A 13,094-nucleotide genomic window follows, 5' to 3' on the forward strand; every position below is an offset into this window, starting at 1 on the left:
TGTACTGCAGCTTCCAGGAGGCATCACAGATATCCTTCCTTCCTCTCATTTCCTTCCTTCCTTCCTTGTGATGCATGCATGGCAGTCTCTTCCACCTTCCTGTTAGAAGTCCCACATTGGCTAGACATAAGGCCAATCAAGTGTTTATAAGGGTTGTGCAAACCTCAACTCTTGAGCTAGCTTTTGTGGTTGAGTATAGGCCTCCCAATTTCTAATATGGTATCAGAGCCTATCCTAAATCCATTTGTTGTGTGGAGACCTCCCATATTTGGGTCACCCGTTGTTGTTCCCACGTTCCAGTCTGTTCAAATCCTGGACGTGAGGGGGTGTGTTAGAAGTCCCACATTGGCTAGAGATAAGGCCAATCAAGTGTTTATAAGGGTTGTGCAAACCTCAACTCTTGAGCTAGCTTTTGTGGTTGAGTATAGGCCCCCTAATTTCTAATAGTTCCTGAATGAACGCCTCTATTCTTCTGGTTCAAGTTAGCTGGTAAAAAGGTTGGACTATTAGTCTCTTCAGAAGCAATGTCCACGTGATACAGATATTTTTGAGACAAAAAATGCAAGACAAGACTGTTGTTCTCTTTAGAGACAGTTGAGATATGATAACTAAATAATTGTAATGAGTGGAATAGTACCTTGTTCTCATTTTTCTCTCGATTCGTGTACACCATAACACTAATAATATCCATATACACTCTTTTTCTCTCTTTTCCCGTTTATCACATTACAATAATGTTTGGTAGACACCATTGTGTGACTAACTAGACAACTAAATAAAAATGAGAGATAGGAAGAAGAAAAAGATAAGTGATAGATTTTGTATATGATGCGATTTAGAAGAAAAAGAAAAAGAAAAGTTATGATTGGTGGACACATACCTCCATTTTGTGGCGGTAAAAAAACCTTTATAAGTTGCTAAATTTTGTAATTTGAGACGGTTTTTAACTACCATAGATTAAAGGTGTTAGGTGTTGACACTATTCCTACGTCCACCATCGATATTTTTTTTGAGAGATTAAGAGAAAATTATGGGTGTCCATGGTATCCAGTGTAGTGTGGTCTATGTATTAGGATTGTCCCACATATTTCCACTAACCTGCTCTTTCTTTTCCATGTCTCTGTCATGCCGCATGCGATTCCCATCCCCCCTTTGTCATCCATTAACAGCAACCCACCTCCTTTCCATTTTATTTTTCTTGTCATTTTTTTTTCTTTACTTCAACATCACATCACACAACACCATCTATTATATATTTTACTTCTCTTTCTCATGTGGGGTGTGTATGATCATAAATGATATGTACACGACTCATTTTCTAAACACTTCATTTTTACATATTTCTATTTTTATCTCTCTCCTATTATCATCTATCACATCTCATACTTTTCCTCTCATACTTTTTCTTTTCTTCCTATCTCTCTCTTCATTTCACCTCAAAGAGAGATGTGAAAGTAACATTATTCGTGTATCACTCATGGAATTTTAACCAATTTTCTCAAAATTTCGATAAAATTCTGAGTCTTAGATAGCCCATGGTATTTCCACCTCTCTTCCATATCATTTTTCATTTTATCATTGTTTTCTCATCACATCACTTATAACAACTTTAACTTTTCATTTCTCCTTTTATCTCTTTTCTCTCATGTATGTATACATCAAGGTTGTGTCCGTTAAAGTAATAATTGTGAATAAAATAGTCTCACATTGGATATGTAAGCAAGAGTTAAAGAGTTTATAAGTAGAAGGACCCACTCACCCATTGCCTTAAGGTTTTGTGGTGAATGTATGTGGATGATGTCCTTTACCACTTATGCTCTTAGCCTCTTAACCCAATGTATGGATGGTAAAACTCTCAACCCCCTCATGAGCCGTAAGACTGTGAAGAGTCTAGCGTTCCGCTGTGCCACTCCAACAGTGGTATCAGAGCATTGGTTTGAGTGAATTTGTGACAGAGAAAGAGCCGATGGTACAATCATGGTCAACGACAAGTGAAGTCGATGGTGTGCAACAACCGAGTGAGAGGTCAATGGCGAGTGAAGTCAATGATGCAACCATGAGTGACAATGGTGTGACGACCCAAGTGAAAGGTCGTTGGCGAGTGAAGTCAATGACACAACCATGATGTGACGGCTCCTTCGACTCCTTGTATCATTAAATCATCTTGAAAGTTGTGGAGATTAGAGCATCTTTATCCATCACACTCACTAGAGTGTCTACACTTCATTCTTTACAATTCCCCGTAGTGCCACATCATCTAAACAATTTTACTAACTTTTTACTCCAACCCAAAAACTCTTAAAAGTTTCTCTAGTAGACCCCACATTCAACTACACACTTTATATGATAAAATGATAAGCAAATATAATAATATTTTATAAGAACATATTTATGAAAGACACATGAGAGAGAAGTTTCTATACTACCGCACTAATGAGAGAGTCTCTTTGGTGTGAGACACTCTCATTGGAGGTGCTCTTAGAAGGCAGTGAGCCTCTTTGGTGTTGAGTTCCAACGGTGATGCAAGAATGTATGAAATGAAATGCTCAAGGGGAGTAAAAAGGAAAAAATGAAAAGAAAAAAGAACATGTCAGTTAGACTTGAAGGGTAGTAAAAAAATTGAAAACATGAAAATGGATTCACAATTGAAGGGGAGTGTTGAAATAACAATTGTGAATGAAATAGTCCTACATTGGATATGTAAGCAAAACTTAAAAAGTTTAAAACTGGAAGGATCCACTCACCCATTGCCTTAAGGTTTTGTGGTGAATGTTTATGGATGATGTCCTTGACCACTTATGCTCTTAGCCTCTTACCCAATGTGTGGATGGTAAAACTCTCAACCCCTTCATGAGCCGTAAGACAGTGAAGAGTTTAGTTTTCCGCTGCCCCACTCAAACACTATTACCCTGAATATTTTTGGAGAAAAATATAGTCACCAAATTTCAAATGACAATGTGACGATCATTATCAGTGTTGGAACATCCCAGAGAATGTGGAACCAACCTTTTTCCTCAGCTTTGCATGTGGAGCCAAAAGTGGTTGACGTCCCATGTTAGTGCGCACAATTATATGAACTTGGTGATGTATCATCAATCAAGCTATTCAATTTCATCGTCTCCCATCCCATCATTGAGAACCATAGGTTCTTCTGGTGAATCAACCAAGGAATAGAGAGAAGATGGACACAAAACATTCAAGTGAGAGAACTTGTGCCTTGCTGGTCGGAGATACAGTTTCCATGGATTCTAACTGCTCATCATCTTCTGGCAGGTACTATAAACATGATGTGTTCCTCAGTTTTAAAGGTGCTGACACCCGCAACACTTTTGTGGACCATCTTTACACTCATCTCACCAGAAAAGGCATTTTCACCTTCCAGGATGACACAAGTCTCCGGAAAGGAAAAGCCATTTCACCACAACTCGTGCAAGCCATTAAAGACTCGCGGGTTTCTATCGTTATCTTCTCTAAAGACTATGCTAAGTCTACATGGTGTTTGGATGAGATGGCCACTATTGCTGATTGCAGTAAAGAATTGAAACAAACCGTTTTCCCTGTTTTCTATGATGTCGACCCATCTCATTTACGAAAGCAAGATGGGGTGTGCCATATTGCCTTTGCTTCACACTTTAGGAAGTTCAAAGATGATCCGGGCAAGGTTTACCGGTGGCAGAGAGCTATGACAAGTTTGGCTAGTTCAGCTGGTTGGGATGTCAGGAACAAGTAAGTATTATAATAGCAGGTTAGTGTCAGCTTCTCTTTCATCATAATCAATTTTGGAGCCCAGAAATTGCTGATAAAAGCTTCTTTCCATAATTGATTTTGGTTTTTAAGATAATCGTAGAAGGATACTTGTTACTGAAGTTACATCAATCAGTGATCTTATTTTGCGTTTGTCTTTCAGGCCAGAGTTTGGAGAGATTGAAAAAATTGTTCAGGCAGTGTTAAGAGCATTGGATCATAAATTTTCTAGTTTTACTAATGATCTGATTGGGATACAGCCTCATGTGAAAGAATTAGAAGACCTTCTAAAATTGAGTTCAGAGCATGATGATGATATTCGAGTCTTAGGGATTTGGGGGATGGGTGGAATAGGAAAGACCACTCATGCTACTGTCTTGTATGACAGAATTTCTCATCAATTTGATGCTCCTTGTTTTGTTGAGAACGTGAGCAAACTTTATAGGGATGGTGGTGCTATTGCTGTACAGAAACAAATTCTTCGGCAAACTCTAGAAGAGAAAAATCTAGACACTTGCAGTACTTGTGAAATATCCAGAATTATAACAAATAGGCTACACAGCACTGTTAAGATCCTTGTAGTTCTCGACAATGTTGATCAGTTAGAGCAATTGCAAGAGTTGGCTATAAATCCTAAATTGCTTTGTGCTGGAAGTAGAATAATCATAACTACTAGGGATGAGCATATTCTGAGAGTATATGGAGCTGATAAAGTTCACCAGGTTACACTATTGAATAATAATGATGCTCGTGAACTTTTTTGTAGAAGGGCCTTCAAAAGTGAAGACCAAAGTAGTACTTGTATGGAGTTGATTCCTGATGTACTAAAATATGCTCAATGTCTTCCATTAGCTATTAGAGTAATAGGTTCTTTCTTGTGCACCCGAGACGCTATCCAGTGGAGAGATGCCTTGGATAGATTGGAGAATAGTCCACACAAGGAAATTATGGATGTGCTCCAGATAAGTGTTGATGGACTACAACACGAGGAGAAAGAAATGTTTCTGCACATTGCTTGTTTCTTCAAAGGGGAAAGGGTGGATTATGTAAAGCGAATTTTAGATGCTTGTGGATTACACCCTCACATTGGAATACAAAGTTTGATTGAAAAATCACTCATAACCATTAGAAACCAAGAAATTCATATGCATGAAATGTTACAAGAATTGGGGAAGAAAATTGTTCGGCACCAATGTCCCAGACAGCCTGGATCGTGGAGTAGACTGTGGCTTTACAAAGATTTCTACAATGTCTTGGAGACAGAAACGGTAATCAGTTATATTTTTCAAAATCAGTTGTTGTTGGCTAATGTTAATATTAGTTCTTAGAACAAAAAGTGCATAACATGTGTCTTCTAGTTCTTAATTTCCAGGGAACAGACAATGTTGAAGGCATAGTGCTAGACCAAAAAGAAAATGTCTCTAAATGCAAGGCCGAAGGATTGTCAAAAATGAAGAGTCTTAGATTGCTGATATTATATCATAGGAATTTTTCAGGAAGACTCACTTTCCTTTCTAACAATTTAGAATACCTTTTGTGGCATGATTACCCTTTTCTTATTCTGCCATCAACATTTGAGCCATATTATCTTGTGGAATTGAATATGCCTCATAGTAGCATCCAACGACTTTGGAAGGGCACCAAGGTACTTTAATGGATTTTCCTAAATATGATATTTCCTTGTTAATATAAGCAAAGCTTTTTAAAAGTTGTCTTTGCTTTTAGTTTTAATATAACATGGTGAAATGTTGATGGTTAATTCTATCTTTACAGCACCTCCCCTGTCTGAGAAGGGTGGATATGAGCAACTCTAAGTATCTTTTGGAGACTCCAAGTTTTGAAGGGATTCCAAATCTTGAGCGGTTAGATCTTACAGGATGCACAAACTTATTACATGTCCATCCATCCATTGGAGTTCTTACAAAACTTGCTTTCTTGAGTTTGAGAAACTGTAGAAGTTTAATCAGCCTTGATTTTGGTGATGGATCTAATCTATGTTCTCTAAAAGTGTTACACCTATCTGGTTGCACAAAACTTAAACACACCCCATATTTTACTGGCATCTCAAATCTGGAGTACCTTGATATGGATCAATGCAGAAGTTTATATGTGGTTCATGAATCAATTGGGGCTCTTGTGAAACTTAGACTCTTGAGTTTGAGAGATTGCACAAATCTTGTGACTATACCCAGCAGTGTTAATACCATGACATCTCTCATAACTCTAGATCTATGTGGCTGCTGTAAACTTATGAACATGCCCTTGAGATGGATTTCCAACCCTTCTTTTCAACTGAGGTCTTTGATTTGTTTGAACCTGAGTTTTTGCAATCTTCCCAATGTCTCTGATGCTATTGGAGAGTTAAGGTGTTTAGAAAGACTAAATCTACAAGGAAACAATTTTGTTTCACTACCACCTACCACTCAAAGGCTTTCTAGTCTAGCATATTTAAACTTGGCCCATTGCCATAAGCTTGAATGTTTGCCATGGCTACCACCAGAAAGTGCTTCATCGGTAGGAAAATATTTTAAAACAGAATCCGGATCTCGTGATCATAGGTCAGGATTATACATTTTTGACTGCCCCAAGGTTGTCTATAATGATCTGCTATACTTCAACTTTGAATTGCAATGGCCCTTAAGGCTAGTTACGGTGTGTGCTTTTCATATCTTAATCTTACCTCTCTAGTCTTAATTTGTTAGTCACTTTTTCTCTTGCTTTTTTCCCTATGATATTACTTGTATCTCACTAGGTTCTAAATCCAACATATTTTTAATTGTTGGATTGCCATGAGCTTAACAAGTCTCCTAGTTTCCCATTAGATACTTTTCATAAGTAAAAAAGTAACAACTCCCTTAATATTCATCTATTCAGAACAAAAAGAAAACACATACATCAAGAAATACAATTAATTTATTTGAATTATTTTTAAACTCTCTTTGACTTTTTAACTACTTCTTAATAAACAACTTTTACAGCACTTGTATATTACTAGCATTACACAATGGTATAATTGATGAAAGACTTAAACTAAACTTTTAGTCCTCTAGTTTTCACTATGATTTTGGAAGTCCTTGTACTTTAAGAAATAAGAAAATTTGGTCATTTTGTCAATTTTTACATGCAAAAAATTCTTAAATATTCATTTTCTATTCAAATATTTTGGTAAGATGGATTGAGAAAAGAATACAAATTAGAAAGTATGAAATTAAAAAGTTCAGTAAGGATTTTATTGGATGTAAGATTAGGGTTTAGAGAGGAGAACTTTTGGGATTTGTTTTGAAGTCTTGGATAAAATTTAGTTTGGTTTGTATAGGTTTTGAGTGGAAGAAGGTTGACAATGATTTAATCAAATCAATTTGTAAAATTTCACCTAAATAATTAGAATCTGAGAGTTATAAGTAGAATAAGAGTTGTTAAGGGACTTAATTGTAAGAATTTTAAATATTGAGGGACTAAATTTGCTAAAAAAATCTATAGAAACCAAAATCACAGATTAGCTATATTAGATGGGCTAAAAGCGTAATTAATTTTTGATAAAATGATAATAAATGTCGAGCTACTATATGGACAGATAAATAGGAAGAGACAGTATTTTAAATTATTATGTCAGTATAGTAAAATGCAAGGATTATGTATTTTTTATTGTCCTTATGGCCTTCCTTTGCACTCTCTCTAGCTCTAATGCACATACCTGTTTTCCATTTTCAGGAACCTCGTCACTTTCGGTGTGGCTTTGACATTGTTGTTCCCTGGAATAACGAAACAACACCAGTATGGTTCAATCATCAATTTGATGGGGGCTCAACAATAAGGATAATGAACTCTAGTGTTGATGATAGCTGCATAGGCTTTGCCTTTTGTGTAGTATTTAAGAAGGTAAAAAGTGGTCCTTCGATTGCTAGTAGTTCTTCACATGATCCATGTTCACCACAATTGCCACACCCTTTTTATCTTTCTTTTGAAAGTGACCATACCGAAGAACGTTTTGACATGGCACTTAATTTGGAACCAGAGAGTATTGATGGGAGAAAATATCTTTGGATAATCTATATATCTCGGCAACACTGCCACTTTTTGAAAACGGGAGCACACATCACATTTAAAGCCTACCCAAGTTTGATGATAAAGAAATGGGGGTTGAACATGCTAATTGCGAAAAATGGAGAGGCATTAGAAAGGAGATCTCCAAGACTATGTTCCAAGAGGCTTGCCATTGATAATGTAGAAAAAAGTAATAGCAACTTTGGGCCAAAAATCCAACTTCCATACAATTGGTTCATTTCTGAAGAAGATGAAGTAGAAAATGATCAAGCCGAGGGGAAAGAAAATAATCTCTCTAATCTGGGTCTTTGATAGGCCAACTACAGTGAAAGCACACAACATGATCCCTAAGCCAAAACATTGTTAGAGGTTATGATGGAGTTGATGTTACTATTGTTTTCCTAGGGCAAAACATTCTTTTGCATTTTATGAAGTTTTTTTTTTATCTCGACACATCACAAGAAATTACAGAAACTTGAAAGCTTGTACAAAGTGCTCTGGATTGGTTATAAGGTAATTCCATGCTCAGTTACTTACCCATTATATTTTATTTTTTTATTATATGAGAGGGCGAGCTTCGGCACAACGATAAAGTTTGCTGTCATCTGACTTTGCGGTCACAAGCAAAAATGTAAAGTAAAACCGCCTACATTAGATCCACCAAGTGGTGTCTGGTCCCTTTCTGGACCTCGCGCATAGCGGTAGCTTTATAGCACGAAGTCTGCGTTTTTAATGAATAGCTTCATAGTTGCCAGCTATATTGTTCAATTGCTAGTCAGTTGTTAGAGTGCAAACTATCTCGTTGATCTGTTAGGCCTTGTTTGTTAGAAGAGAGATAGGGAAGAGAGAAAGAGAGAAGAGAGAGTTAGAGGAGAGTTGTTGATGGCACCCTTGTTTGGTTTGACATGAGTGAGGGAAGAGAGAGATCAAAACGTGGGTCCCACTGACTTTATTGGATCTTCTCAAATTGGAGAGATTTCCAACAGTACACACGTGATGCACAAATCAGATCCTTTTTTGCATCTATTTTAAAATTTCTGGCGATTTAATGGCTCCAGTAATGTTGTCAAACCGCCAGAAAAGTGTACCACTTGGATAAATTAATATTTAATATAAAAAGTAACTTTTTCTCTCTCCTCCACCTCATTCTCTCTTCTCTATCTCTCTTCTCTTTTTTATCATACCAAACAACCTATAAATCCACTCTATTTCTCACATATTTCTCTCTACTCAACTTCTCTCTTCTCTACTCTCTCTTCTCTATCTCTCTCTTCTCTACCAAACGGAGCCTTAGAGTGCTGATCAACTAGTACAAATTATTCTAACTCTTGTTAATCTTGCTGAAAGTGAGCGTCTTTAAAGGAGTGGACCAACCGGGAAACGATGGAGAGAAACGTAAGTATGCAAAGCTAAGATGTTTTCTATTTTTTATCGTTTTGCACTTTTGCTTATTTGCTTTCTAATAATCTAAGCTTTCTTTCTTTTGTAAATGAGGAGTCTGTCATCATTAAGTGATGTTATATTTTCCTTGGCCATGAAGGAGGATCATGTCCCATTCAGGAGCTCAATTCTTACATATCTACTACATATCTACTTCAGGTGATTTTTCCCCATATTTTGATATGTTCCTGGCTTTTACTGTTCTAAATTCCATAATAGTGCCCAAGTTTTGTTAACTTTGATGAAGTATAAGAATCTCTGACTAGTGACAGAACAACAATGTTCTATGTTACACTCTCTAAGTCAGTTATTGGAATGCGCATGAAGAACTTTCTATGCTATTGCTATGCATTGTTAGTTTCTTTTTATTGTAATTTATATGGGAAATCATATCATAATAAATTATATTACAAAACAGGCCAAAGGTATATAATATTATAATGTAGCAGATTGGTTTTTAGTTTTTTACAACATTGATTGTTGTTAGTTTCTATCTTTTAATCATTTGAGTTGATCTAATTTCTTGAAACAATGTTGAACAGCCTTGTCTGGGTGGGGGGACTCATACATTAATGTTTGCAAAAATCTCTCATGGCATATGCTTCAGCAGGTGAGTCACGCTCACTCTGGTTTGAATCAAGAGTGGATACTTGTGAAATTGGAACAACTAGGCGTCACACTCACAACAATGTCACGCTTGGTCGACCATTTTCAATCTTCAGATAGATGAATACATTGTTTAACCTGTATTGTGAAGAAATTCCCAAGTAAAGTATACTTGAAAAATCTCCCATTATATTAGTTCCATTTCCGGTTCTGCTAAATGTTATATATTCATAATTTCATTGCACTTTCTCTGTTTCATCAGTTGACAGATTGTTTTAAGGTCAAGTGATAGTCACTATTTTGAGAATGCTTTTCACTTTTCAGAAATCAAACTTGATAAACTACCCTATTTAAGTAATCTTGTCCTTAACATCGATGGTGATGAGTCTCAGTCACTGTGTTAGGTGCATTATCTTTTATTATTAGTATTTTTTTCTTTTCAAAATATCTTCATATGTGCTCATGTTACTTTTTTAAGTGTTGGATTGAGTGTCACGCAAGTATCATTGGCTTGACCCTTGGCTATAAGTTAGTACTAGTTGGTTGAGTCTTTGCAACTTGCAGTTACTACATCTACATCGAATTTAATTTGTCAATTCCTTTGTGGTTAAAGTGTCAATTGCCTAACTATTATACTATTTTTCAAGTCAAATTTATGGGGCTTTCACACGGGTCCAAACTTAAAAAATATGCAAATGAAGGGATGTAACATAGCAGCTAGTTTGTTTCATTAAGGATCTTGGATAGGAATTCTTAGGCATAAAACTTTTTGCCAAACTGAGGGGTTTTGCATATGAATCTATAATTGGGAATATTGTTACTGACCCGGAATATAAAACAGAAATAAAGAAAATGCAGAAATATGGACTACCATTGGAAAGTTCTTCCTGTTGCAGAATGCAGATTACTTGAAAATATTTGTCATGAAGGAACCAAGAAAAATGAGTTAAGGAAGTGAAAATTTAACACATTCATCAGAATAATAGACGACTAATTAGATTATGCTATATAAAAATTTAAGGGGGCAAATACAATATTCCAATACTATTTTATTAAGAATTTTGTCTCTTGAGAGCTACTGCCCCCAGTTTGCCATTAAATATATCGGTCCGTTTTTTTGGTAGTTGAACTCACCTAGCTTGTGATAAACACTACTTATGTGAAGAATTGTGTGCAACAAGAATTAAACCAATGTCCTAAAATACACATGAATAATTTTATGTTAAATTTAGTGTTCACTGTGGTTAAGGACACTATCCTCCACTTGCAATTCTGCACTTAAATTCATCTAGTCATAGTATTTCTCTATAGTAAATCAAAAACATAAAATTGTTTTTGATAAGAGCAAGAGTAACACAGCTTGATTAAAATCATGTCAAATTGTTTTATACATTGCAGTCATTCGGTCCATGACCTCTTTAAGCAAAATCTCACTTTCCTGATAGCATGATTTTGTTTCAGACAAATTTTTCTTCCTTGAAGCTTCTTCAAGCTGTCATTGCATCAGAAACACAATTTGTTAATCCATCATTTATTCATAACATACTCCATTTTGAGGGCAAGAAAAGAAAGAGCATCTACCTTTTCAAAATTATCAAACAATTTATTAGCCATGTCAGTTAGTTGCTGCTTCTCATCAACTGGAGTGGCAGAGATAACCTTGTCAAAATCATGGTACATGAATGTGGACTTGAGCCTCAGGTACCTCCTCACATAGTTGAGGGTGTCTTCTTTAACCAAATCTGCCATTGCCAGAAGATCAAAGGCATATTTCTTGATCCTGTACACACTTCCTTTGACTCCAATATTTGCCATGTAGAGTCTCTTTTTGAGAAAAGAACGAGTCCCCGTTTTCTCATTTGCAATCTCTAACCAAATAATAAGTATTCACATAAAAATGATTAAATAAATACCATTCTTAATTGGTCCAAGTGACCAGGGAAATATCAATCAAATATGAGAGTAAAGAAACCATATTTGTATTCATCTTATTAGCCACTGATGCTTGTGTTTATGCAAGAACTACATATACTGCTATGTGACTTTGCGGTCACATGTTTGAGCAGTAGAATCAGTCTTTTGAAAAAATGCAAGGTAAGACTACATACTTAGATCAACAAAGTGGGTTCGGCCCCTCGGGAGCTTTATACCACCAGGTTTTCTTATTTTTTTTGAATTTAGTACATGTTTCAAAACCTTCCTATAACTGATTCTGGCTTCAGAATTGAATTCTGAGAAAAAACTTTGTGATTCCATTCTCGATTTTAGAATTGATTCTGATGAAAGATAGGACGATGCAAACACATTATTAGTCACTAGAAATCTTACTGTTGATGACAATTGGTTCTGGAAGAGGTCCATCAATCCAGAAGCCATTATCAGCTAATGAAACATTGTCCTTGAATTGTCCTGTAAGGAGTAGAGTGGCAAAGCTTATTGCTGCTGCTCTTCTTGTAGACTGAACTGAACATTCTGAAAATTCCTGTGATTTTCTTCCAAGAAATCCAACTACATGTCCTCTCCTAAGGGTCCTGTGCACATTTGGAAGGCATGTAATGGGGGTTAAGTTTTTGGAGACTCCATGCAAGTTTGTCAGAGGAGCCATGGTGGTGAAGGAACTCATATAATAATGAGTGGGATTTGAAAAAGAAAGATGATTCATCAAAATTAGGAAATGATATTCATGTCATATCCTTTGTGAACTGTGAAGTGCTAATGCTATCCAGTACCATGGCATTGAGTGCCAACCAGAAAGGATATCCTCATTCCACATCGAAGGATGTTTCTGTAAATTCATTTGATGTGTATTGTATGGGCTTAATTTGCTGGGATGCTACACTGTGGCCTGACCCTATCTCGTTTGGTGGGACACTCACAACAACAACAATAATATTTAACCAAAAAAAAAAAACAACAACAATAATAATAATAATAATCGATAAATGAATATACTTGTTGAGATTTGCCTCATTATATTTTGGGCTAAAATCTTTAGTTTATTAGGATTTGATTTAATGTGGATTGTTAAAGGTTTTAAGGGATTGTTATAGGATTTTATTGTAAAATAGATATCAATAGAATCCACTATAAATAGGATAACAATGTAACTCTAAAAACACAAGAGACACAAGAGGCACTAGTGCAATTGAGAGAAATTGCAATTGCTGAGTGATTGTATTCAGGTTCGAATCAATAAACGGAACTATAGCTGCTCTATAGTCGCAGAGGTAGGCAATTTGACCGAACTGCGTGAACAGAGC

The 13,094-nt window shown here is 36.0% G+C and overlaps 2 protein-coding genes across 4 annotated transcripts; one reads left to right on the forward strand and one right to left on the reverse strand.

The window, feature by feature from the left end:
- Positions 1-3,069: 3,069 nt before the first annotated feature.
- Positions 3,070-8,324, forward strand: LOC130709525 (disease resistance protein RUN1-like). Of its 3 annotated transcripts, none has more exons than XM_057558909.1 (5): positions 3,070-3,726; positions 3,908-5,012; positions 5,117-5,389; positions 5,518-6,396; positions 7,456-8,324. In XM_057558909.1, the coding sequence occupies exons 1-5, from the start codon at positions 3,182-3,184 to the stop codon at positions 8,098-8,100; spliced, it is 3,447 nt and encodes a 1,148-aa protein (XP_057414892.1). In that variant the 5' UTR covers positions 3,070-3,181; the 3' UTR covers positions 8,101-8,324. The 3 variants fall into 3 exon arrangements, with proteins under 3 accessions (XP_057414892.1, XP_057414894.1, XP_057414893.1); XM_057558911.1 differs by having other exon boundaries at positions 3,071-3,726; positions 5,518-6,302; positions 7,456-7,686; XM_057558910.1 differs by having other exon boundaries at positions 3,601-3,745.
- Positions 8,325-10,917: 2,593 nt separating this feature from the next.
- LOC130709526 (photosynthetic NDH subunit of lumenal location 3, chloroplastic) lies at positions 10,918-12,733 on the reverse strand. Its single transcript, XM_057558913.1, has 3 exons — positions 12,163-12,733; positions 11,416-11,702; positions 10,918-11,326 (listed from the first exon to the last, which is right to left on the reverse strand). The coding sequence occupies exons 1-3, from the start codon at positions 12,494-12,496 to the stop codon at positions 11,210-11,212; spliced, it is 738 nt and encodes a 245-aa protein (XP_057414896.1). The 5' UTR covers positions 12,497-12,733; the 3' UTR covers positions 10,918-11,209.
- Between the last annotated feature and the right edge of the window lie 361 nt (positions 12,734-13,094).

Source organism: Lotus japonicus, chromosome 3 (genome assembly GCF_012489685.1).
Source record: "Lotus japonicus ecotype B-129 chromosome 3, LjGifu_v1.2".
Lineage (NCBI taxonomy): Eukaryota > Viridiplantae > Streptophyta > Magnoliopsida > Fabales > Fabaceae > Lotus > Lotus japonicus.